This window comes from Cornus florida, unplaced genomic scaffold, assembly GCF_030987335.1.
Source record: "Cornus florida cultivar Cherokee Brave unplaced genomic scaffold, ASM3098733v1 CherokeeBrave_3.0.0_Hap2_Chr11, whole genome shotgun sequence".
NCBI lineage: Eukaryota > Viridiplantae > Streptophyta > Magnoliopsida > Cornales > Cornaceae > Cornus > Cornus florida.
The window spans coordinates 77,086,688-77,112,303 of record NW_026775581.1 but is presented as its reverse complement, the minus strand read 5'-3'; the positions used below and the strand labels follow the sequence as shown (position 1 = coordinate 77,112,303).

General features: G+C 39.0%; 1 protein-coding gene across 2 annotated transcripts in view; it reads right to left on the bottom strand.

Annotated features, from left to right (window-relative positions):
* The window catches only part of LOC132284812 (CHD3-type chromatin-remodeling factor PICKLE), a 68,123-nt gene extending 43,027 nt beyond the window's left edge, over positions 1 to 25,096 (bottom strand). Inside the window, exons 1-10 of one of the 2 annotated variants that reach the window (XM_059786944.1) lie at positions 24,930 to 25,096; positions 19,384 to 19,562; positions 14,694 to 14,831; positions 14,437 to 14,591; positions 13,898 to 14,059; positions 1,190 to 1,437; positions 984 to 1,079; positions 739 to 875; positions 449 to 661; positions 266 to 373 (exon numbers count right to left, since the gene is read on the bottom strand). In XM_059786944.1, coding sequence (XP_059642927.1) covers positions 266 to 373; positions 449 to 661; positions 739 to 875; positions 984 to 1,079; positions 1,190 to 1,437; positions 13,898 to 14,059; positions 14,437 to 14,591; positions 14,694 to 14,831; positions 19,384 to 19,530 — 1,404 coding nt within the window. In that variant the 5' untranslated portion in view covers positions 19,531 to 19,562; positions 24,930 to 25,096. The remainder of the gene's footprint in view (positions 1 to 265; positions 374 to 448; positions 662 to 738; positions 876 to 983; positions 1,080 to 1,189; positions 1,438 to 13,897; positions 14,060 to 14,436; positions 14,592 to 14,693; positions 14,832 to 19,383; positions 19,563 to 24,929) is intronic. The other variant, XM_059786943.1, reaches the window with a different exon arrangement.
* Between the last annotated feature and the right edge of the window lie 520 nt (positions 25,097 to 25,616).

Here is a 25,616-nt window from a genome sequence, read left to right as displayed (position 1 = left end):
CCCTTGGGGTAATACACGAAGTGCCTAAGTTAATTCGGTAGTTCTTGAAGCATGTGTACAGGCTGGTAACAAGGGTCGTGATCCGTGATCATGGTCGTCACGGTAATGCAAATCCCTTCAATATTGTTTAGAAATACAACTTCTTGTTGTGCCCAAAAAATTTCTTTTGGTTAGTATCACTAGTGTAAATAATTTTCTGTTAATTCATCGGAATAATCAAACGTTCTACAATTCATAAGCAGGATAATGGAATCTGATGACAAACCTGAAGAGGAGTTCCAGTCAAAAGGACACGATGTCTACTAGAGTACTGCTTCAGTGCAAGAAACAATTTCGAATCCTTATTCTTGAGACGATGACCTTCATCAACAATCTGCACAGAGAACTCATCTAAAGAACATATACAGGCTTAAGTAGCAAAGCATTCAACTAAAACAAATTACTTTACCATACACTCCCACTTTATTGGCTTCAATGAGGCACTATCCATGTTAATCATTTCATACGATGTTAGGAGGACATCAAATTTTATCCTGTCCTGCTTGCTCTCACCAACAATGTGACCAGATTTCTTTTTCTTGATCTTCTTAGAATTTTTAGGCAAGTAAAATTCATAGTCCTTAATAACAACACGAGCTTGGGAAGAACCAACATACATAACCTATATTAAGGAACTTTTATTCAGCATAACGAATATAAATTAGTCATGTTAAGAAAAGACACATGCCATGTACATACAACGTTCAATTGTGGTGCCCATGTTGCAAATTCACGTTCCCAATTCCGCAATGTTGAAAGGGGCGCTACTACCAAATGTGGAGTGATATTCTCTCCAAAAAGAGATGCTAAAAAAGCAATGCTCTGTATTGTTTTGCCTGCATTCAAACAGGAATCAAAGCAACATCAAATCTAACAATTGATCTTCAACGAGCAACGCTACAAAGAAAGGAAACAGCACTGAAACAACACATACTAAACCCTACCAAGGCCCATTTCATCTGCAAGTATCACGTGCGTTTGTTTGGACCATGAGAAGCGTAGGAAGTTCAATCCTTCTAGCTGATACGGGTGCAGTGAGCCTTCATTTAAACCAAAATGCACTTAGGTTTTCATGAAGATTAAGTCAAAAACCAAAATTATACACAACCATCCTAAATTACAGAGCACCAATCAGATACAAACAATTTACCTCCAGAAAGGAAATCAGGACTGTGTTCATACTGTTGAAATTCTTTCTGCTTCTTTTTCGATTCTATGGCATCATGAGGACTGTTCTTCTGCTTACTTGTAGATTTTTTGCGATTTCTAGACTGAATACTGTTAAATTTATCAATTTCAGGTTGAAATGATGAAATATCAGATTCAAATTCCCAATAACATTCATCATAGTTAAGCTCTTTCCATTTCACGAGATACTCCTTCTCATCATCATCTCCCCTGTAAAAAATGCCACAAATGGTATCATAACTAGTTTTGGCACAACAATTGAACTTTGTCAACTAGATAACTACCATCAGAATATGGAAATATAATAGACTGAAACAATTACATATTCTGGATTCTTTGAAGGGAACAGTAAATAATAATAATAATAATAAGTAGGCCTATCACACACAATAAAATAAGGCCCAAAAGGTAAGCTGGAAGATTGAGAACCAGACAAACTCAAGGAATTTCAAGGTTGGTGTCTTCAATACTTCTAGGACAGTCCTATTTATGATGTCTAAAATTGGTTATTGACTATTGGTCAACACCTCAAGGAATATTTAGTGATTGAATAGTCATTCCTTGCCTTACCCGTCATGATAGTGATTGACTTGTCAAATTCTCAATCACTGGATTTAATAATGGTGGTTGAACATTTAATGATGATGTTTGAACATGTAATGACATTGGTAATACAAGATAGAAAGAATACAAGAGAAATATGTGAAGGCTTGAATGAGATTGATACTATGTAGACGTTTGAATGAGACTGCAACACTCATTCACAGCTCTACTATTTATATACTAAAAAGAACACATGTTAATATCATAAGAAGGAAATTGAATAAAATCATTGCATATTCTATGCCTAGACATATGCGTAAAAAGTCAAATCCCAATTTTATTGTGTGGCTGGAAATAGATTGGTTTGAAAGCTCATCGGAGAAAGCTCATCGTGGTTGAGATGCGGTCGGAGTCTACTACTCCGACTAGTCACCAGAGTCATAAACTCCGGTGAAATCCTCTGCTACTCTTCTTTTCGCTGTTCTCTTTCTCTGTTGGGTTCGTGATCTGTGTTTTCTGTTGGGGGTTTTGCTGGTGTTCATCTCTTTCTTCTGTTTCTGGTTTATTATGCGCACTTTCTTGGAGGTTGCTCGTTTACCTCGTCTCTTTCAAGGTGGGTTTGCCAGGTCTGCAAACACGTATAGAGGTCCTTCGATTTTCTTGGATGATGATTCGGTTGGTAGGAGGAAAGAGAACCTGCGATCGTGTTTAGTGGGTCAGTTTGATAAGGAAGTGGGTGATTTGGCTCAGATTGCCGCTTGGGCCACGCGGGCTTGGAAGATTTCAGCTGAAGTGGTGGTTTCGCCTTTGCTGGACTCGTTGATCCTTTTTCGTCTCCCCTCTCCAGCGGAGGCAGCTCGTGTTCTCAAGGAGGGCCATCGGGAATGGGGTAGTGCTTCTCTCCGACTGGAGGCTTGGAATTTCAGAGTGGGTTGCTCTGAGGTTTTGAGGGTGCAAGGGTTGAAGAAGGTCACGCTTTATGGTCTCCCTCTTCACCTTTGGAGCCATGCTTTGTTTGTGACGGTCGGCGACCTTTGTGGTGGCTTTATTTGGGTTGATGAGGATGAGTCCAAGGATGCTGAAAGAGTCCAGATCACGGTCTCGGTGGGACGTGCCTGCCCTCCTTTTGTCTTCGTTCATGATGACCGATTCTGCTATAAGGTGGCTGTTTGGGAGGAGGAGAACCCTGTTCTTGTTCCAACGACGGACAGCGTGGAAGGTGGAGATGGCTCGCATCTGCTGAAGGAAGTTGATTGGATGAGATGGGAGTCCATGGGACTGAAGGAGAAAGCTGAATTTCAGAAATGGAAGGCGTGGAGGGATAAGGTTTGGGTTCGCAATACGGAATGCTTCAAAAGAATCTTCATTCAGAAAAGGAATGAAGTTTCTTCATCGTTCAATCATGGCAGGTTTGTTTTTCGACGGGATTCTCAGAGGGGAGGTTTCAGAGGTCATGACAGTCTGCCTGTTTCACATGTTGGTGATCGGAGAAGAAACCGAGGTCGTTTTCACGTGCCTTCAGCGCGTAGGTGGGGAAGAGTCGGGGACCAGACACATGGTTGGCGCTCTGGAGTTGGACGTTGGGGGTGGGATACAGCTGTACCCAAATTGTCAAATGAGTTTAAATTGAACCGCGTGTCTTTGCAGGCCTCACGTTCGGATGGGCTTTTGGTTGGGCCGGAGGTTGGGGCCATTGTGCCTAGTTTGAATGGTCCGGCCCCTCATGGGCTTACAGTGGGTCGAGGCCCAGACTCTTGTCGTAGTGATCCAAATTGCGCTAAGAAGGCCCAGGTTGACAAGGTTTTGTGTGCTCCTTCTGTTTTGGGCTGCAATCTGAAGGGTGGGCCGCGTCTCAATTCTGTTGACTCTGGGCCGACGGTGGCCAATAGATGTGAGCCTTTTTCTTCAACTGATGGACCCGTTTCATCTGATGGACCTGCTCCTTCATCTGACGGACCTGGTTTTAAGAATTCTGATTTTTTAAAGGACGGAAGGCGTGAGATGCGGCCTTTGCAAGGTCGCCGGCTGAGAAATAAGAAGAAAATTCTTCTCCCTGCAATCCGACGGAGATGGTCACGCAAGGAGAAACAGAAATGGGTGGTGAATAACACGTCTACTTCATCTCCGGGTAAGTCCACCTCTCAGCCGAGATGCTCTGTTCTTCATCCTTCCTCTTCCTCTTCTTCTCCTCCTTGTGGAGTGACAAAGCGGTGTGCCGGATTGGGGAAGGAAGGCTGTCCTCTTTTTCCAAAAGGTTGTCTCCGGTTTTTGAGGCAGCATCGGAGAAGCGGTTGGCTGAGCAGAATTGTGATGGACAGGGTTGTTTGGTGGGATCCGTGGAGTCTCTTGACAAGATGCGGGAGGGTGTCACTGTATGTGTGGGATGGGATGTACAGATTTGTTTGGATGATGTTTCTGCCGCTGCTTTGTTAAAGGACCTACGGGTTCACTTGGCGTTGAAAGACTTTCAGGCTGAGCCAGGGGGCCTTCTTTCTGACGAGGAATTTGGGACTCCGATGGATGGTTGCGCTCCTTCCACCTCTGTTCCTGAGGATTGGGAGGGAGTCTCATTTTCTTCTCTTGATGGGGAGCTGGGGTTGATTCAGTGGGAAGGAGCTGAGCAGGCTGTGGAGTCGTGTGTTCCTTTGGCTGTCATTCGACCAGAAGAGGAGTGTTCGGAAGGTGTTGCTGCTGTTGTTGGAAGGGGGGATTTAGAGGAGGAGTGGTTTCGAGAAAAAGGGGGGGAGGTGGGCTCTCTTTTGGGAGTGTCTTTTGAAGGGAGAATGGAGGAGGCGTTGAGTATGTTTCATGGTATCCTAAATTCACAGCTTTTTGAAAGAATGGGAGGTAGGGGTGGTGTTCAGGAAGGGGCAGCTGAGAGGGAGGTGCGGAGATCCACGGATCTTGTTACTTATGAAAGGCGGAATAGGGGGTCCAGGAAGAGGGACAATGGGAGGAGGAGTGGGACGGACTTTGCTATTGTTTCCCTATGAAGCTTCAAATCTTGTCATGGAATGTGCGTGGTCTAAATGACCCGGTGAAAAGGAAAGTGGTGAAGTTGGTTATTCGTAAAGGGGGAGGTCGTGTGGTGTGTTTGCAAGAAACCAAGATTGCTTCGATGACGGATTTGATTGTGCGAAAAATTTGGGGTGGGAGATTTGTGAAGTGGTGTGCCTTGGATGCCAATGGCTCTGCGGGTGGTGTTCTTGTTTTATGGGATAGCAGATGGGTGTCTTTGGTGGATTCCGATTGGGAATTTCTCTGTTTCACGTGTGTTCTCTATGGTGGAGGATGGTTTCCATTGGGTTTTTCGGGTGTGTATGGGCCTACGGATGATCTGGCAAGGCCAATGTTATAGGAGGAGCTGGGAGATTGTGGTGGGCATTGGTTGTTGCCGTGGTGTATTGGAGGAGATTTCAATGTTGTTCGCTCCCCTTTTGAGAGATCGTCGGGGGGAAGGTGGACATCTGACATGGAGTCCTTTTCGGCTTTCATTGATGATTCTGGGCTGGTTGACTTGCCTTTGGAGGGAGGGCCTTTTACTTGGTCTAGTGGTCATTCTCCTCCTACCTTCTCTCGACTCGATAGATTCCTTGTGTCGGGAGACTGGGAGGAGAAGTTTTCTGATGTTGTTCAGGCTACTTTGGCTCGCCCTATTTCTGACCATGTTCCGTTGATGTTGGATTGTGGTGGGTTGCGTAGAAGACGATCTCCATTCAGATTCAAGAATATGTGGCTTCGTACTGAAGGTTTTCTGGATAGAGTTCGAGTTTGGTAGGATGGGTTTAGGGGGGACGGTACCCTAAGCCATTTGCTCGCAGTTCACTTGCGTCTTCTTAAGGAAGACATCAAGATTTGGAACAAGGAGGTCTTCGAGAATCTTATTTGGAGGAAAAGTCGGGTCTTTTCTAAGATTGCTGATATTGACCGGATGGAAGGTCAAGGGGTCCTGGCGGACTCCCTGAAGCCTAGGAGGGTGGAATGTCAAGCGGAATTTGCTAAGATTGCTATTATGGAGGAGATTTCGTGGAGACAAAAGTCTCGTGCTTTGTGGCTTAAGGAAGGTGACAGGAACACGAAGTTTTTCCATCGCTTAGCCAACGCCCATTGTAGGGGCAATCATATTGGTAGGATTCGGGTGGAAGGAGAGTTATTGTGCAAGGAGGATGAGATTTGCAAGGGTATCGTTAAGTTCTATGCGAAGCTTTTCACAGAGTCTGTTGGGTGGAGACTTTTGCTTGAGGGGCTCCAATTTAATTCTATCTCTAGTGAGGAGGGCTCCGGTCTGGAGGCGCTTTTTTCTTGAGAGGAGATGTTGGTTGCTTTGAAGAGCTATAACGGGGATAAAGCCCCAGGTCCTGATGGGTTTACTATGAGATTTCTTTTGGAGTGCTGGGAGGTGGTTAAAGGGGAAGTGCTGGGCACTTTTCATGCTTTCCACACTCGGGGCTCTTTTGAAAAGAGCTTGAATGCCACTTTCATCGCCCTCATTCCCAAAAAAGGAGGGGCGTTGGATGTTAGGGATTTTCGCCATATTAGTTTGGTGGGGTGCATTTATAAGTTGATTGCCAAAGTTCTTGCTAATAGATTGAGGAAGGCGTTGGATGGAGTCATTTCTGACTCTCAGAATGCCTTTGTGGGAGGTAGTCAGATTCTGGACTCAATTCTTATTGCTAGTGAGTGCGTTGATTCTAGATTGCACAGTGGGGTTCCAGGCGTTCTGTGTAAGTTGGACATCGAGAAAGCATACGACCATGTGAGTTGGAGCTTCCTTCTTTATCTGATGGAGAGGATGGGGTTTGTAGTGCGATGGAGGAAATGGATTCATTTTTGTATTTCCAGTGCTTGTCTCTGTCGGGTTTTTTCTCTAGCTCGAGGGGGTTGAGGCAGGGAGATCCGCTTTCCCCTTTTTTGTTCCTTTTTGTGATGGAAGCCCTCAACAGGTTGATGAGGAGGGCTGTGGAGCTGGGCTTTCTGAGGGGTTTCCGGGTGGGCAGGGATGTTGCTAGTCAGTTGGAGATTTCGCACCTGATGTTTGCAGATGATACTTTAGTTCTGTGTGATGCAGATATGTCCCAGCTCAGATATCTGAAATGTGTTTTGATCTGGTTCCAAGTTGTATCCAGCCTTAAGGTGAATGTTGGAAATAGTGTTTTGGTTCCTGTTGGTGAGGTCCCTGACATCGGTATGCTTGCGAGCATTCTTGGATGCCGTACTGGCTCTTTTCCCATTTCTTATTTAGGGTTGCCCCTGGGTGCTCCTTCGAAGTGTGTGGGGGTTTGGGATCCAGTCGTGGATAGGTTTGAGAGGCGGTTGGCAGGGTGGAAGAAGCAGTATCTTTCCAAAGGGGGAAAGGTGACTCTGATCAAGAGTACCCTTTCTTGTCTTCCCACCTATTTTATCTCTCTGTTCCAGATTCCCTCCTCGGTGGCGGAGAGGATTGAGCGTTTGCAGCGCAATTTTTTTTTGGTGGGGGGGGGGGGGGGGGGGGGGGAATTCAAGTTTCACCTGGAGCAAGTTTGTAGGCCGATTCGGAATGGAGGGTTGGGGTTTAGAAGATTGGTGCCTTTCAATAAAGCTCTCCTTGGGAAATGGTTATGGAGGTTTGGGGTGGAGAGGCATTGGCTTTGGAGGAGGGTCGTGGTGAGCAGATTTGGGGAGAGTAAAGGAAGATGGTGCTCTCTTGAGGTGCGTAGTCTTAGGGGTGTGGGGGTTTGGAAGTTTATTCGTCAAGGCTGGGTTGATTTTTCCAATCATGTTCGGTTTCGTCTCAGGGATGGTAGGCGGATTAGTTTTTGGAAGGATATATGGTGTGGGGACACCCCTCTTGCTCTTGCTTTCCCTCGACTGTTCAGGTTTGCTTCGGATGGGTAGGCCAGGGTGATCAACTGTTATCATCTTGATAATGGGAGATTGGTTTGGGATGTTCAATTCAGGCGTCTGTTTCAGGACTAGGAAGTTGATGATGCCATTCGTCTTTTGAAGGTGTTGTATCGACAGGATGCTTTGATCGGAGATTCTGATGTTTGGATTTGGGCTCCCAATGCTCAGGGTCACTTTGAAGTGAGTCTTTCTTCAGGTGTCTCACTCAAGAGCCTGAAGGTCCTTTCCCGTGGAAGGCAGTTTGGCGTTCTAAGGCTCCTCTTAAGGTGGCCTTTTTTGCTTGGACCTCTGTTTTGGGAAAGATTTTGACTCAGGATTATTTGAGAAGAAGAAATCAGGTGGTGGTTAATCGGTGTTATATGTGCCATCAGGATGAAGAGTCAGTGGACCATCTTCTTTTGCATTGTCCTTTGGCCAAGGAATGTTGGGATTTGATGCTTGGCCTGTTTGGTTTTCTGTGGGTCATGCCTGGCTCTTCTAGAGGTTTGATTAAGGCTTGGAAAGGCTATTCTGTGGGGGCTCACATTCGAGAGGTATGGAGGGCTGCGCTTCTTTGTATTTGGTGGTGCATTTGGCTTGAGAGAAACAGGAGATACTTTGAGGGAAAAGAGTCACCTATTTCTGTTCTGAAATTCTCCATTGTTTCCACTCTTTTTTGTTGGGTTTCGGGTAGATATTATAGATCTATTGAGGACATTGTAGATTTTTTGGCCTCTTTGAAGGCTTAGTGTTTTTTGCTTTTGTTGTTCTTTTGGGATGCGCTCCCCTTTTGAGCATTTTTATACAATTCTTACTTATCAAAAAAAAAAAAAAAAAAGTCAAATCCCATTATTCTAGCCTATCATATCTCAGCTAATATGGTAAGTTGCATCCATGATTCTAGCCTATCATATCTCGGCTAACACTCCCCCTTAAGTTGGTGCGTGGATATCTGAGACGCCCAACTTGGACAATGCATCCTCAAACACAGTCTTTATAAATTTATAGTTAATGACTATTTCTGGCAGCATTAAATTAACTCGCCAAGACATAACCATGGCGATTTCTCCAAACTACCGTGGATACATCTTATTTGACCCAACATGTGTCTCCTCGGACTATTAACCATTAACAATGTCTCCTCAAACCATAAGCAACCAATCATGTCTCGACCATTACTGTCTCCTCAAACCATAAGCAACCAATCATGTCTCCTCAGACTATAAACAACCATTACTGTCTCCTCGAACAATTTCCCTTCATACACGTGTTTAAAATATGTAGATAGAAGAATCAACAATGTCTCCTTAGACCATTTCCCTTCATCTACAAGATGAAAGAATCAACAATGTCTCCTTAAACCATAAAACAATCAACAATGGCTCCTCACACCATTCCTCAATATGTAGATAGAAGAATCACCAAAGTCTAATCAGACCACAAACTATCAACGATGTCTCCTTAGACAACCCCGAATGGATGGTGCCGAACTCACAATGCTCTCATTGCGGTCAGACCATCCTGGCTCTAATACCAAGAAGAAATGCAAGATAGAAAGAATACAAGAGAAATACGTGGAGGCTTGAATGAGATTAATAATATGTAGAGGTTTGAATGAGAACAATGGTTCCTCAGACCATTCCCCAATATGTAGATAGATTAATTACCAAAGTCTCCTCAGACCACAAACCATCAACAAATGTCTCCTTAGACCACCCCGAATGGATGGTGCCGAACTCGCAACACCCTCGCGGTCGGACCACCCTGGCTTCGATGCCAAGAAGAAATACAAGATAGAAAGTGTTAGAGAGTGTGGTTGTTATTTCTTTTATTTATCAAGGGTACTATTGTCTTTATGTCTACTTAATATATAATAGGTGAGAGGTGTGGGGAAACCCCTAATCTGCGTGTCTCACCTTTCACAAAATACTCCTCTCTCTCTCTCTCTCTCATCTTCTTCCTCTTCTTCTTTTTTTTTTTTTTGATAAGTAAATATGTATTAGAAAGCGTTCAAAAGGGGAACGCGTCCCAAGAGCTGTACAAGAACCAAGAAAAAGAAAAAATAGGGGAAGGGGAGGACCTATGGACCCAAAGACCCCAAAAGTCCATGATCTCATCTACAGATAAACAATCTCTCCCCATACCCCAACCAAAACTTAGGTTGTAATGTGCCATTAAGAATCATTTGTTTACAAACACAAAAAAAAAAAAAATGATGCAGCGGAAAATAAACGAAGAACACACTGAAAATCTTTCAAGACTCGATCAAATATCTAGGTAAAAGTACCTGAGAACATAGAAATTTATAATGACCTACATATGATCATTAAAATGCTTAAATTATTATTAATCATGTTTATCAAAATTGGTGTTTTTGATAAAATGATTTTTGGATTTGAGGATTTCTACAAGTCAGTGAGCATCAATATACTGATCCATCGATCGAGAATTGCAGCAAAATTTTTGTTAAGATGATCAATTGATCAAAGCTTGACTAGTAAGAGTCGATTGGAGGCTCAATCAATAAAACCTTGCAGAAAAACTTCAATGGAAATTCTCTCAAATCAGAATTTTAATATTTTACTTACCATACGTTACCTTGATCCCAATGGGTCTCCTATTATCATCATCATCATCCTTACCTTGATCCCACATGAATGGGATAGGCCACATGAATTCTGTCTCCAATCTGGTCTATTACATGCCATATTGCTAGTCGCTACTATATTTAACTTTTCGAAGTCATATTTAATAACCCCACCGCAAGTTAATTTTGGTCGCCCTCTCCATCTCTTACCTTCTATGACAACTAATCATCCTCGTTTGACACACACATCACTAGGTCTCCGATGTGTATATCCAAACCATGTAAATCTACACTCTAAATTTCTCACAAATTGGTGTCACCCCTAATTTTTCTCACTTTCATTAGTGACCCTATCTCTTCTAGTCACTCTACTCATCCATATTAGCATTACTATATGAAGGTGTTGTTCTTGTTTCTTTTTTTAGGGGTCCGACACTCCGATCCACACAACAGGTCTACTAATGGTCCCATAAATTTTTCATTTTAGCCTGTGTTATTCTTTTATCACATAAAATCCCACTCGCTCATCTCCATTTGGTCCAACTCGCTCCAATTCTACAAGTTATATCACTGTCTCTCTCTCTCCATCCTTTTGTATTATCGACCAAGATAGCAAAAGTGGCTGTTTTGAGTAATCTTTTGGGGTTGAAGTGATAACACTATATTATCAATGTCCGAGTCTTTATTAAATCTATACTCTATACACTCTATTTTAGTTTGACTAATTCTCAATCCTTACAATTCCAAAGCATCTCTTCACATTTCTAATTTTATTGCTATGTTCTCTTCCGACATATCTCAAAGTACTATATCATCAGCAAACAACATGCACCGTGAAATCTCATTTTGAAAGTCTCTTGTTATATCATGTAATATTGTTGCAAATAGATATGGGATTCGCACTTATTCTTGGTGTCATTTAACGTTTATGGAGAACTTCCTAGTTTCACCACACATGGTACGAACCTTAGTTTTTGTGTTTATATACATATCTTGGACACATTTTATGATTTGTATAGAGATTTGTTTTCTTTATAGAGCCCAACAAATTATCTCTACCATCACACACTTTTTCTAAGTCTATAAAAACCATATGTAAGTCTTGTTGCTTACTCCTACATTCTTCAACAAATTGTCTAACTAGGTATATGGTTTTCATTGTGGATCTCCCAGGCATAAATCCGGATTGGTTATCAGATATCGTGGCTTCCTTCCTTAGTCTTTGTTTTATTACCCTTTCTCATATTTTAATTATATGACTCATTAATTAATTCCTCTATAGTTACCATAATTTTGTATATCCCCTTTATTTTTGTAAATTGGAACTATTGTACTTTTTCTCCAATCAAGCATCATGCTTTGTTTTAGGATGCTATAAAAGAACTTTGTTAGCCATTCAAGTCTTACATTACCTAATGTTCGCCAAGCTTCTATGGGTATGTTATCCCAGCCTGCTGTTTTATTACTCCCCATCTTCTTAAGTGTGCCCTCTACCTCCTTGTTGGTGATTTTATTTATTGTTCCCATGTTAAATTCATTTCCTTCTACTTATTCTCTAGGGTATTCCTCATTTAATATATTTTGAAAATAAATTTTCCATCTAATTAATATATTGCTTTCTTTGACTAATATTGTGATATCTATGTCCTTAATCTAATTTGATTTAGGTCTTTGTTTTATCTATCTCAATTATTTGCTAATTTATTTCGCCCTCTTTTCTGCCTACTTTTTTCATATAGGAGTATAGGACATTTAGTGAACTTTGCTTATGTTCATAATCATATGAGAGAGAGAGAGAATGTATCTTGTATAATCACAACATTCTAACAGCTTACAAACTTCTTTGCTTCAAATTTGAGTTTATTATAAGCATCCAACTCTTCTTGTTACCTACTTTTTTGCCATGCTTTAAAGCTTTTTCTCTTTTGTTTAATTATTTGTTTCACTTCCTATCTCCACCACCTTGTCTCTTTCTTAATGAACTTCTCTCCTTTGGTTTCTCTCAAAATTTCTTTTGCCTTACTCCTAATATGAATAACTATTTTGAGCCACAAGTTATTTACATCATCATTCCAATCCCGTACTTTAGAGGCAGCCTTGGCGCAATGGTAAGGCTGATCCATAATGACCTGGTGATCACAGGCTCAAATCAGGAAACAGCCTCTCTAAATGTGGAGATAAGGTTACATACATCTATCCCTCCCCAAACCCAGAAGTGGCGGGAGGCTCGTGCACAAGGCTAGCCCTTACTTTTATGGGTATCCTATGTTGTCTATAAATATAGAGTTAGTTAGTCCAGGGTATCCTTTACAAAGAGCTTTAACTCTTTACATGTTATTGAAAGAATTTATATTTTTAGAGAGAGCGCTTTGAGAATCAATCTAATGGTCTTCATTAATTAACATACTATATGTGATTGAGAGAATCAAAGCAAGGAGATGAATTGAGAATACCAGAGCATCAACCAGGTGGTTCGTTAAGAGCAAAGTTCATCAAACGTCACTTGTGGTGAAGATCAGAAGTTCATGGAGGAATAGATAGCATGAGGAGTGAGTATGCCGATGGATCAGCAACCGGAGGATCTGGTTTTGATCTTATACAAGTCACAATCAGGAGGTATTAGGTGGTTCGTGGATTAGAGTCTGGTAACTTAGTCCATAACTTCTTTCTTAGATAGTGGCATTTGATCTGTCTAGACTAGGTCCTGTGGTTTCTCCTCCTTCAGAGTTTTTCACGTAAAAATATTGTGTCTGCTTTATTTTAACTGCTTTATACGTTTGCAGGGTAGCAATTGAGACATGCATGTAATTAACTAAATTCAAGTTCAAGATTAAGAGTAATTCAAAAAGTTAGTTGTAAATTAATATCCGTAAGACCTATTTACCCCCATCTAGGTCTAATTCAACGCGGGCATTTTGACGTATCAGAACCATAGTGACAGTCACTACATGTTTTAATCATCCCCTAATGAGTTTTCCATGTAAATTTGGTGCTCTGTGTGATGGTTTTCATTTCAATGATTTATCTATTGCTAGTTGTGTGATAATGGAAAATTAAATTTGTTCCAGCTTTTGGAAGACCTATCCGTCCCCCCCCCCCTTCTCTCTCCTTTCTTTTTCTTCTAGGTGTAGGCCGGAATTAACATTGGGCGACGGTCCTCCCTTCAGTTCCCTATCAAAAAAGTAACATTAATAACAACCCGTAGCTTAAGCAAGCCCAATTTAAGACAAACTTGTAAAGCATTGTCTATTCACCGTCCATCCAAGTTTTCTTAGATATAAATTATTTTCACTCAATGTGAAAATTTTTTTTTTTTTTTGATAAGTAAAAATATATTAGAAAAACGTTCAAAAGGGGAACGCGTCCCTAATACACAAAAATTTTATGACAGCATATCACTCCAATTTACAGTAATATCTTTTTTATGTCAAGGGGTTTATAAAGATCCAACATGCTAGAATAAAAATTTACTAGCCTGTTTTATGATTTTACATAATGATTCAAATACTGTGCTGATTTTGTATTTTGAAGTGAATGTAACTTTAACTCAAATCAAAATTTCAGAAACGGAAAATTTTAAAAAATAAAAATAAAAAAAGACAGAAAGATTTGAGCCAACAAAGTCGAACCACAATTTATACAAAAAGATGATATGTAATGGTTCAGAAGGTATCTGACCTGCAAGCAATAATCCGATCAACAGTAGTCCATTCAGGCCGAATAGCCACGAACTCATCTTCTGAGTTATTCGTTGATGACATTTGACGTTTAAAGTTGTTTACTTTCATCTTCAAACGAGGATGTGTTTTGTAAGCTTTTAAGAACTCTTTCTCTGGTACCCTAAGATAGTATATCACGAATGAGGCAATAGCATTGCAATTAAATTTTAAAATGAATGCAACAGATAATCGTGACATTAAGAGAACAAGACCAAACGAAGTTACACTGCGTAGAAGAAGAACATAACGTTAACATGGTACCAAAAAAGGAGTACAAGCAGAAAAATGGTTTTCCAAAGTTATCAAACTTTATTGCAAGACATTTTACTTCTTAACCCAAACCCTCCTCCCCAAAGGAGAGGTCAGGTGTTCAAGCCTTGGGTATTTGCTTAACCTTTCAAAAAAAAAATTTACTTCTTGTGAGAAATACCAGTCAAGATACCAGGTTCCACAAAAAGTCAAGATATAATAAATGGAAACCATTAATCACAAAACTACCATGTGCAGTGAAGATAAGATAACCCTTTCCACTTAACAAGATATTGTTTGACAAATATTTGCTTTGATCCCAGCTTAGAGGCATCACTATCATCAGCAACAGTAGGTCGCATTTCACAGTCCAATATCTTATCAATATCATTTAGAGGGCTAACCTGCAACAAAGAACATCTAAATCTCACTTATGACGAAAAAAGTAAAAATTGTATATAAGCTCAACAAAACTAGCAATTTCAAAATCAATTGTGGAACCATACGCATTCAGGGCATCTCCAATTGCTTGGAAGAGGAGCTTTTAGCGGTGGAAGTAAACACTTGGGATGGTAAGCATAAGTACATGTTTCACAGCACAGGAGATTCCCACTGCCGCCACAGGCTTGACATGAATCATCTTTCTATTAACAAAACACATAACATAATAAAAATAATCTTTAGCAATATAAGACTACATGGTTTTTGAAATATGAAAAAACAAGTAACTGTAAAAAGACGGGAACTCTACTACGAGGGGAACCAAAAAATTCATTGAAACATGTTGAATCAGTAATCTTGGCAAAGGTCCAAATATGCCGAAACTATAGTGCTTTTCAATCTGAATACCAAAAGCAAATTATATTAAGGACTATATTTATATACAAAAATTACAAAAATTCAAACAAAACAAAAGGTATTTTGGTCCAATGTAAAGTACATATGTTGGACGCTTTTGATGCTATATCCTGAGACACAAACTTCCTAACAAATTCTATATTTAAAGTACAATATAAATTGAAGGTGCAGCAGAGCTACTGCAGTGAACTACAACAGTGCCGTATTGTTAACAATATTACTGCAGTGAGCCAGAAAAGATCCCATCTTTCCCATCTTTGGGGATTCAATTCTGTTAGGTTTTGAACTATGGTCAAGAGAAATTGATTCTGGAGTAGGATTACTAAATAGTAGCTTTTAAAAATAATAAGTACTGCATTCATCTTTCAGCTTGCAAGTGAATGGTCTGCTGAGAAATTGCTTTTTCGGGAGTTATTCTAGAGTCTGATTTTCTTGTTTCTTCCATATTTTTTTACCTCTTTATATTTCCACGTGCCGCTTCTTCTGATCTTATTCTCATTCAACCCTTCCCCGTTGTTCTCCAAACAACAATGAGTAATTATTTTAAATTATGATTGCTGCTTATCAACTGCAGGCTGGCTACCAGCAGCAACAGGACGAGTGACACTCGCCAACCAGCAACCAAATCAGTCCTTAAGCAACTTAGAGACCCCCATATTCTACTTCCCTTCATAGGAACCATCATCTCAATTACAAGAAAAATCCAGGATCAATTATACTATATCTCTACATATCACAGCCATGGAATGTTAAAGAAGGTCCTGCAACTGTTTGGTGCCAGAGTCCATAGGGTAGTGTTCCCTTGTGCATTTTTAATATAAAAAAAGTTATCGAAAAAAGCCCAAAGACTTAACTATGAAGAATGTTACTCCAAACTTATCTATTCTGGGAGCTGGAATAAGTGAGTGATATTTTGGAAACATTTTAGGGCACATTTTACCCATGTGAAAGGCTGACAGCAATGGCAAGTTTGGGGTGAGGTTATTGAATGGGAATTCTGTGTATGGGACCCAGGGTTCCACTGAAGGGTATGCCAAGATGTCGTCCAAGGTGTCTTGTCATCTGAACTACAGTTTGTAGGCTATTGCAACAGATAAGCCCGAGTGTAAGAGGGGGGAGGGGACTTTGAGCTGGTTTTGCACATCTAAGAAAGCAGTGGGATTGTCAACCATGCCCTAGTCCATGGCATTACTGCGAAGGTAAGGTGACCAGTTGCTCTTACTACAGGTCTACACTCACAGAAGTCAATATCAACTAACTTCATGGACCTTTGGTAAATGTTGCCTCTCTTATTGCAATTCTCTTGATTATACCCTAATCAATAGGAAATTGAAATGGCTACTGAGAGGCGACCATTGCTACCAAAAGAGTGGGGCAACAGGCAGCGTGCAATGACTTATGTAGTGTCTGTCTAGAACAAAAGGAACAGGTGAATCTACCACTCCGAAGAAACACCAGTCCATAGGTTCAGTTTTGAATTTCAAAGACGTTTACCTCTTCTTTGCATCTTTAGTAGATTTCATTGGAAATCTGAGTTTTTTGGAGATTAGTTCCTGTGTGTCTTAAATAGCATGTAAATTATCGTGGCCAATTTGGAGCTTTAGTGAAGGTTTTCTCGCTCATAGAAAAAACTAAAATGAGTAAATAAACTCTATTTTTTTTTTTTTTTTTTTGATAAATAAAATGTATTAGAAAGCGTTCAAAAGGGGAACGCATCCCAAGAGCTGTACAAGAACCAAACAAGGGGAGGGGGAAGGCCTATGGACCCAAAGAACCCAAAAAGTCCACGATTTCATCTAAAGATGAACAATCTCTCCCCCAACCCCAACAAAAAAAGAGAACAAATAATAGAAAATTTCAACACCCCAATGGAAGATTCTTCCCCATCAAAAAATCTTCTATTCCGCTCTTTCCATGAAGGAGAAGTATTGAGTTTATGGAAAATTATATGACAAATAGAGAAAAAGGCAAACTTCGAAAAAGGGATCATAGATATTTATAATATTTGGATGTCACAACATATTTTCCTTTTCAAAACACCAAATAAAAAAAAAATGCATCGTGTACTGGAAACCCAAGATCCTGACGCTAATTATTCCTCTTTCCCCTTGTTCCCAATGTCAATAAATTCACAGGCACAATATCAAAGATAAAAAGGACTGGGAATCATGAACAAAAGGAAAATGATTCTTTGGCCTATTTGTTAGGCCGATTGTCCAGCCTAAAGGTCTTTAGCCTTTAATGTTAGTGGATGGGACCCATACTTGAGTTTATCCACTACATCAAATGGATAAAAAAACCTTTAGGCTAGACAAATTGGCTTGGCAAATAGGTCTAAGTATCATTACTCTGAACAAAAAAGCATCTAAAGAAAACAAAAATTAGAAGTATCTACAGATAAAAAGTTTAAAAGAAAATGGAACTTAAAAAAAGGAACTAGTGTAACATGGAACAGAATAACCAAATATATCAGAAGAAAGGCATAAAATGTTCTTGGGAAAAAAAAAAAAAGGCAGAGAACCATCATCTAATGAATGTTGGTGGTGGAGTGTGGAAGCAGTACTAGAGATGAGAACAAATTAATAAGACACATGAAGCAGGTCTGAGATGCTTGGAGGGTGGCGCCCCTTTGCCTTTGGCGGGGGCTGAGGTGACAGAGAAATAGGCAGTCATTTGATGAAGTTGAGGTTCCAGCTTGGGTGCTTTCTCTATTCTTCATACTTTATCTTTTTTGGGTCCACGGGGAAATGTAAATCAGTGGGGAATATATAGTTTCTTTTGTGGATACTTTGTTTGTATAGCAGACCCTCTTGGTCTAGCTTTTGTTCTTAGGATGCACTGCTGCAAATCATTAATGGTGCTTTGGGAAAGTATCATGAAGAAAAAAATCAAAGAGACATTCTTGTTTTGGGTACTAAGTAATTAAGATTCGGAAAATTTTTATATATTATCAGATTTTAAACTTCTCTTCAGGCTTTCCCCAGATTTCCCTTCAGAAACCTAGGCTTCAGCGGTGATTGGAGTAACCCTATTCTTTCTTACTGCTGTAAGAAGATTTCTGTTTCTTTCTGTTTGCTTCATGCACTCTGAGCGCTCTTTAATGAAATCTTACTTATCAAAAATTAGTAAGACAAATGAAGCATAAGGGACAAATTAAGCTATGATGTTGTGGCCTTAATTTGGTTCTGTGTCGCGTTGCGACCCGTTTACGACCCGACGACCCTTTGATTGAGGAGTTCAGAGGCAGCACACCAAGGAAAATATTAGACTGGGTTTTTTGCTTGCGGGCTTGTAGCCCGATATATAAGGGCGCTTAGGGTTTGGAGTGGAATGATTGAGAGACACTGAAAATCGCAGAAAAGAGAGCAAGAGCTAGGGTTTGGGCTGAAACTTGTAATCTCCAGATTTTCGCATAGTGAATTCTTTCGCCAGATCTTCACCATGTACATAGTTTTTGCCGAACCACGCTAAATCTTTGTGATCTTTGTGTGTGATGTGTTTACTTTCTGTCATATTTATTGGTTATTTCTTGAGTTCGTTGTGTTTGTCATAACATGTGCTAAGTTTGTGAATGGATTGCTCACATCTTTAATTGTTTGAACACGATTTTCCTCGACTTTGAAACTCAGCTTGGACATGACTCAAAATGAAACAAAAATTACCACTCACCGATATTTTTTCACCATAAAATTTGCAACACATCACACTAAATCCAAACATGGAATGATTGAAATACCAGCTCAGCTCATTTACATCCTTACGTGAGTAACCTTTCCAAAGAAAGGAGCTCTCCACCATAACAAAATTTTAAAATACCAAAGGCCTACACCAATGAATGAATACACAAACTTCAGCTACTATCTTTTAGTGCTTTGATGAAGTAAAAATTCATTTTAATACAATCTTGAAACATATCCAAAGTTCAATATAGAAGTTTTCCTTTCATTAGATTATGAGAGAGTTGTCGTTTAAAATTCTAAAATTGGCTAGCCGGTGTGTATATGCAAAGGTCACCGATGAAAGCAGCAGCATTGTAACATCTTTACCATGAAAGCAAAACATGCATAATTTCATGATGAAGTAAGCAGCATATTAGCAAGACAAACAAGGGGTAATGAGGTAAAGTAAGTTTTACAAACTCCGAAACCAAAACGAAATTTCCAAGAGCCATACCTAACGGCAGTTTTTGTAAATGTAATTGAACAATTAGCAGTTCAGCTTCAATGAGAATAACACAAAAACAACAACACTATAAAAACTAAACAAGATAGGACGCAAACAACAACTACAATAACAAGAAACAAAGAAACAGAAATGTGGGGCGAAAGAACAACAGACCGCATCAGTTCTGACTATCCTTTCAACCTTCTCCCCGGTTGTCCCAGATTTCCCACGCACAAGATCAGCATCATCATCTGAATCATCTAAATTGTAAATAGGTTTACGATCTGATCTTACACGAAGCCTCTCGACCAAACTACTCATATTCTGCAACAAGGAGAGAAGAACTCTGCTGTCTAAGAATCATATAGGTGATCAGATTAGCAATAAGTGCACTGAAAGTCATAATTCTTATCAACTTCAATCATAAGAAAGGAACTAAAGAAGGATGAAAATTCATTATGGAAAACCACATTGGATGGGAGCAAACAGCTAAACAACACAAATAAACAGGTTTCTGCATGACTAACTCATACATTAAGGGCCAATAGCAAGCAATCATTCAGTAATTCAGCTCTGTCAAAGCCAAATTACAAGGAAAGATGAAAAATAGCTGCACCTTTTCAAAAGAATTATCATCATCATAGACTGATGACTACACTTGATTAGTTTAGAAGAGGCAGAACTGAGAATGACAGTTTCAAAACTAAACCCTACATCCACTTAAATTAAAAAAATTTGCATCTTCCGGTTGTCGTTAGTTCTCTTTAGATAGTAAATCCCATATTTCAATCTCTTCCTCACTTTCTGTTTCCCCATATCTTCAGAATGGCAACAAGAGTGACCATAGACCTGGACATGCTCTTATATCCGATGTAGCATAGACATTAATAGCAGAAGAAAAGGCTACTGATGACGCTCTGGCAATCTCAGAAGAAATGGCTATTGATATGACTCTGGCAGTCTTAACATTTAGAAATTAAAAACCTCCCACCACCAGATCATATTAAACTACAATTCCAAAAACACTAGATACTTCTTAAGATTCCCTCAGGTGAATTACAAGGAAAATGGAAATGGGCAATAGGAAAAATCGTCATGCACAGTCTAACAACTAAACTATGGGTACAAAAACAAGCACTTAGAGAAACTAAAGAACATGCACAATTAACTCATCCACATAAGCATTACAAAAGGAAATCTAGCATAAAAAGTATCATTAATTCAAATTTTAACACATATCTAAAAGAAAACTTTACATTCAGGGACTAGCAACAAAAAATATTTAAAAGAAAACTAACCTTAGTAAATACCAAATTTGTTTGTTACTAAAGATGCAAAGAAGACCTGAACTGAGTAAAGATGACAAAATCCACATGAACACCAGAAAATTTAATAAGCAACACAAATAGTAAACCATATTCTTCTTTCACCTACAGACTACTAATTGTTCTTCCATGCAGACACCATGGATTGAACCGGAGTAGACCATACATGGCATGGGAGCATTAGGGCATAGCACTTCAGAACACACCCATATATGTGTGTGTGTGTGTGTGTGTGAGAGAGAGAGAGAGGTCTAATATGAAAAAGATATGAAAGGGAACTCACTAGCTATCGGTCAAAAAGCATCTTTTGTGGATCAGGTAGTGACTACCTTCCAAGGAAAGGGGAGAGATAGAACACAGTGTGAAGAAAAGACACTATTGATAAGTACATATCAATACATTTTAGTTTCTCCATGAACAAATTACAAACCAAGAAACAATCATGAGACGCGCCAAAAACAAGACCACACAAGACACAAAGATTTACATGGTTCGACACAAGTTGTGTCAACGTCCACGGTAGGAGATTACAAGTTTCAGCCCCCAAACCCTCTCTCTCTCTCTCTCTCTCTCTCTCTCTCTCTTGTTTTCAGTGTTCTCTCTAATCCCACTCCAAACCCTAAGCGCCCATATATACCGAGCTACAAGAGAGTACATAAATAGGCTTGGGCCAACACAAAGCTCAATCAATGGGTCGAAACGTGACCCTGAACCAAATTCAGGTCACAACATCACAAAAATAAATAAGTAATAAAAAGTAAAAATGAATCATCACACAACAAATTAGTTCTTTTTTTTCCCTTTTTTTGTGAGATACGTGGGTGGTATTTTGACATAGGAAATAGCATGTTAGGTTTGATGAGATCCCAATATACTCTACTCCTACCCCTGATCTTATAAGAAGCCTTATCATCGAGCCTCATGAAGCAAGTTTTAGCGGCTTCTAGTGGCTTTATTAACTATTAAGTTCTAGGTGTATTAAAAAATTTCACATGTTACACCTTTTATAAACCAAAAAGGTCCCGTTTAGAAATGTTGCAGTGATTAAATGGTTTGGGGCAATGATGGGGGTTAATACTGAAAACATGCACGAGTGCAAGGCAGGGAAGGAGAAAGTTCATCCCGCCCCACCCCCTTTTATGCCGAGAAATTACAATTTTGCCCTTACAATTATTTTATATTCAATGCCATTAGGTATATGTTAAGCAAACCCTAAGTTAATCAAGAGACTTCTAGCGTTACCCTAGCAAGATAATTAAAATATCTTAAATGTTGCTCAATGTTAACATTGAGCAACATTTAAAACAGCCCCACAGTTAACATGTTAAGCCATCCAAAATAAAGAAGAGAAAACGATTGAAGACTAGATATACTGTTCCACTGCCTGTCATTCCTTTCTATAATAGCTGGGAGAGAGAAATTATCCTAGCAAGATAATTAAAATATCTTATGACCCAATCAATTTATTTCGTTTGTCTCATTGGCATCATTAGACAAAGCACTTACAGGGCAAACTTCCTTTTGATACATGAATTCTTGGAGCGGAAGATAATGAACAAAACGGGGTCCAACATTCAGTCATTTTATTTTGCCATTTTCGGAAGAAGGAAAGAAATGCAACAATCTCAATGATTACATGGATCATCAAAAACAGTTGTAATGAGAGTAGCCAATAAATAGCTTCTCAGTAGGAAATTATGATCGAAATAAATCACATGCAGGTCCAAAAAAACAGTTGGAAAAGGTGCCAAGTAGACCCATTCTTATTAACATGGCTAAAGAGTCGAGGTCCAACGAGCAGCAGCCTTGAATTCTGCAATGTTACAAGGTTATGCCCTTGTAGGCATAGTGTCTTCTGTTTACCAAGTGATCCCTTCTTCAAAACCATGCTATCAATGTAATTAAGGCACTCTGTGATGATACAGTAGATGACCATCATAATTTTATTTGTCAATTTGCGACTAAAAAGCAACAATGACTAGAGTTAAACCAAACCCTTCTTTTTCCCACTGCAAACGATATTAGAAAGGTATTCCTAATGTTATCTGTTTGAAAAATGAATTATCTTCTTCTCATATGTGTATAGAACATGATCAAAAATAGTATCCCTTTACTATTTCAATTAATAATTGTTTACAAACCAGTACCATTTTTCTTTCTTTATTTTCATATAAAAACCCAAAATACACAAGGTAACGACAAACATTATTATCATATAAGTTTTCTACTAAAATTGAATGCCAAATCAAGTCATTGATCCTCGATTAAATTGACATATACTTAAGATAGATCACCACAAATAACTAGAGATCATTTTGTAAGACAAAAAAAAAAAAAAAAAAAAAGAAGTAAATTAAATTGATTAGAAAATTTTATGTTAAGTACCACATGTCCCAATAGCAACCAACAACCCAGCCTTCTCACCAACAGTATAGATGTGTGTTAAGTTTACTCCTTTGGCCCAATATGCCAAGGGCAGTAGTTTTCCCGTGAACAAATATACCTAATACACTGTCTATGTTTGAAAAATAATAATAAATAAAATAAAAATTGTTCATGTCTAAGAAGTCAACACAACATTTTACTTCATATTTACATTAACAGTGGTCAAGGTTGTAGCTTGTCAAGTCTTAGAAACAAACTATATTGATGTCGACATGCAACCAGAACGCGAGAAAAGTTCATTATTACAAATTTTAAATAAACCAGCTAACATTAAATAAAAAGCTACCAAACATCTAAAATTGTCCAATTTTTAAAACCTTACCAAATTAAAAATTAAATAAAGTTTTAAGGCCGATACTTGGGAAGAATGACTGAATGCTATGATTAAATATACAACAACCACCACCAAACCTTTTCCCAACTACTTGGAATCGGTGGCTACATGAATCCTATGCTTCCATTCCACTCTATTTAAGCCCATATCCACTGTCAAACCACATGATATCATATACTTCCTTACTAACTCTACCCACATTTACTTGGGCCTTCCTCTCCCTTACTATTACCCTCAATGTGGACTATGTCACTCTTCCTAACGAGCACACTTAGCGTCGTCTTTGCACGTGTCCAAACCATCTTAACCGATTATATCTCAAATTTGTGCTACTCCAACCAACTCTCAAATGTGATCATTTCTAATTCAATCATTCCTCGTCTTACCACATATCCATCCCAACATTAGCATTTCCACCACACTCACTTTATACATATGTTGTTTCCAAATGCCCAGATTCTAGACCATAAAGTATGGGTGGTCTAATAGTTGTTTGCCCACCCCCCTAATGGTCTGAAAACAGAGAGATAGAACTTCCCTTTCAATCTGAAAGAGATACGCCAGATTCACTCCTCTGTTTAACACATTCTACCTTGATTCTATGATTAACATCATCTCATTACTCCATCATTGTGAATAATTGAGCCTAAAAAACGAAAAGGTCAGTATCCAACGATATGCTCATCAATGCCAATGCTATAAGGGGTAGATTACGTATAGACCTAACTTTAGTGTTAGTTAAAGTTAATTAGAATTATTATTTTATGTATTATGTGTATTTATTCATGAGATTTTGTCTCTTATTTCATACAGCAAGGCAAATCAATTGGTCACAACTATTATGCTCTCAAGTTAAAAGAAATTGCCAGTATGTGCTAAATTTCTTGACCTTGCTAAACTTAATACTCAGCCTCACAACAAGAACATAAATATAGACAGATTCAACTACTGATAAGTTAAATGCTGTAGCTTGAAGAAGAGAAACATTAATGCACAACTAAGATACTACTCACTGACACAGAAGTGTCAATTTAGTCTATACAAAATCTATCATGAAATCACGTTTGACCAATCTCTTTGGCATTTCTTCATACACATAAGACGGGCACACACAATCATGCACCAAAATGATTATACACCAACAGAAGGGCACAAGTAACAAACAACAGAAATGGGCAGGAGTTCTAAATTTAGAGTTCTTCATAAATAAAATAAAATAACCACAAATTCGAGAAATCATATAAACAAGGCAAAGGAATCTCAAGGCGTCTCTTGTTGAACAGTGGTAAAGCCTTCTCAGAAGTAACATGGGATAATTCTACGTTACATAAACATGCCAAAAACCAATCTAGGAAAAGTAGAGTAGTTCTCTGAAAATATTATACCAACAAGAAAGACTATAAAACCTAATCCGCCATTAATTCACATAATCATCAATTGCTTTTCGATGTGGAGGACAGGTTCGTTACATATTATTCGCAAATTCAAAAGATCAAGTTCAAAAAACATGTGTTTAGGTCAAATTATCAAACGCCATTGGAAAATGAAAAGGCACAAGTAGAAACACCAAGATACACACGCATATATATATATATACACACACGTATAAAACTAACCAGATTGTTGTCAATTGATTACCGATGGAGACCAGAGCGAGAGTTAGTGAACTTTAGTTGACAGGAGAGAGAGAGAGAGAGAGAGAGAGAGAGAAGCAGAGAAGCAGAAGCAGTTTCGATGGCGTTGGGTTTTAATTTTCATTCAAAAAGAGTGAAATTTGGGGTAGTTTTAGAACAGAGACTTCATTTTGTTACCGACATGGATTTCCAGCAAATGAAGGGTCTAAATTGGGTCGTGGGCCCGAGGCCTAGTTTCGTTCTGGCCTGAATTTCTTGGGCCAAGATTGGGCTCAGCCTTACCCAGCCCTGTCTTCTCGTTGGGTTACTCCCGATGTTCACGAACTCCTGTTCGAACTTTACACCCTTCCATCTCCTCTAGCTACTAACTTCCAACATTTTTGCCATTAAAAAAAAAATTTTGATTCATTACAAAGGCACCGTTTGGTAATTATTATTTTTTATTATTTATCATTTAACCTTTAAAATAATGAGTGTTTATGTATAACTTTTGTTTATCACATATATTGTTTGGTAACGTAAAAATATTTGTCTTATTTTAAAAACAATAAACAGAAAAATATATTTGTTAACCTTAAACTATTTTTTTTTAAATTCAACACCAGTTTCAAAATAATAATAAAAATTTCTATAAAGTGCTTAATTATTTCTTTCTTATAATGGCTTTCA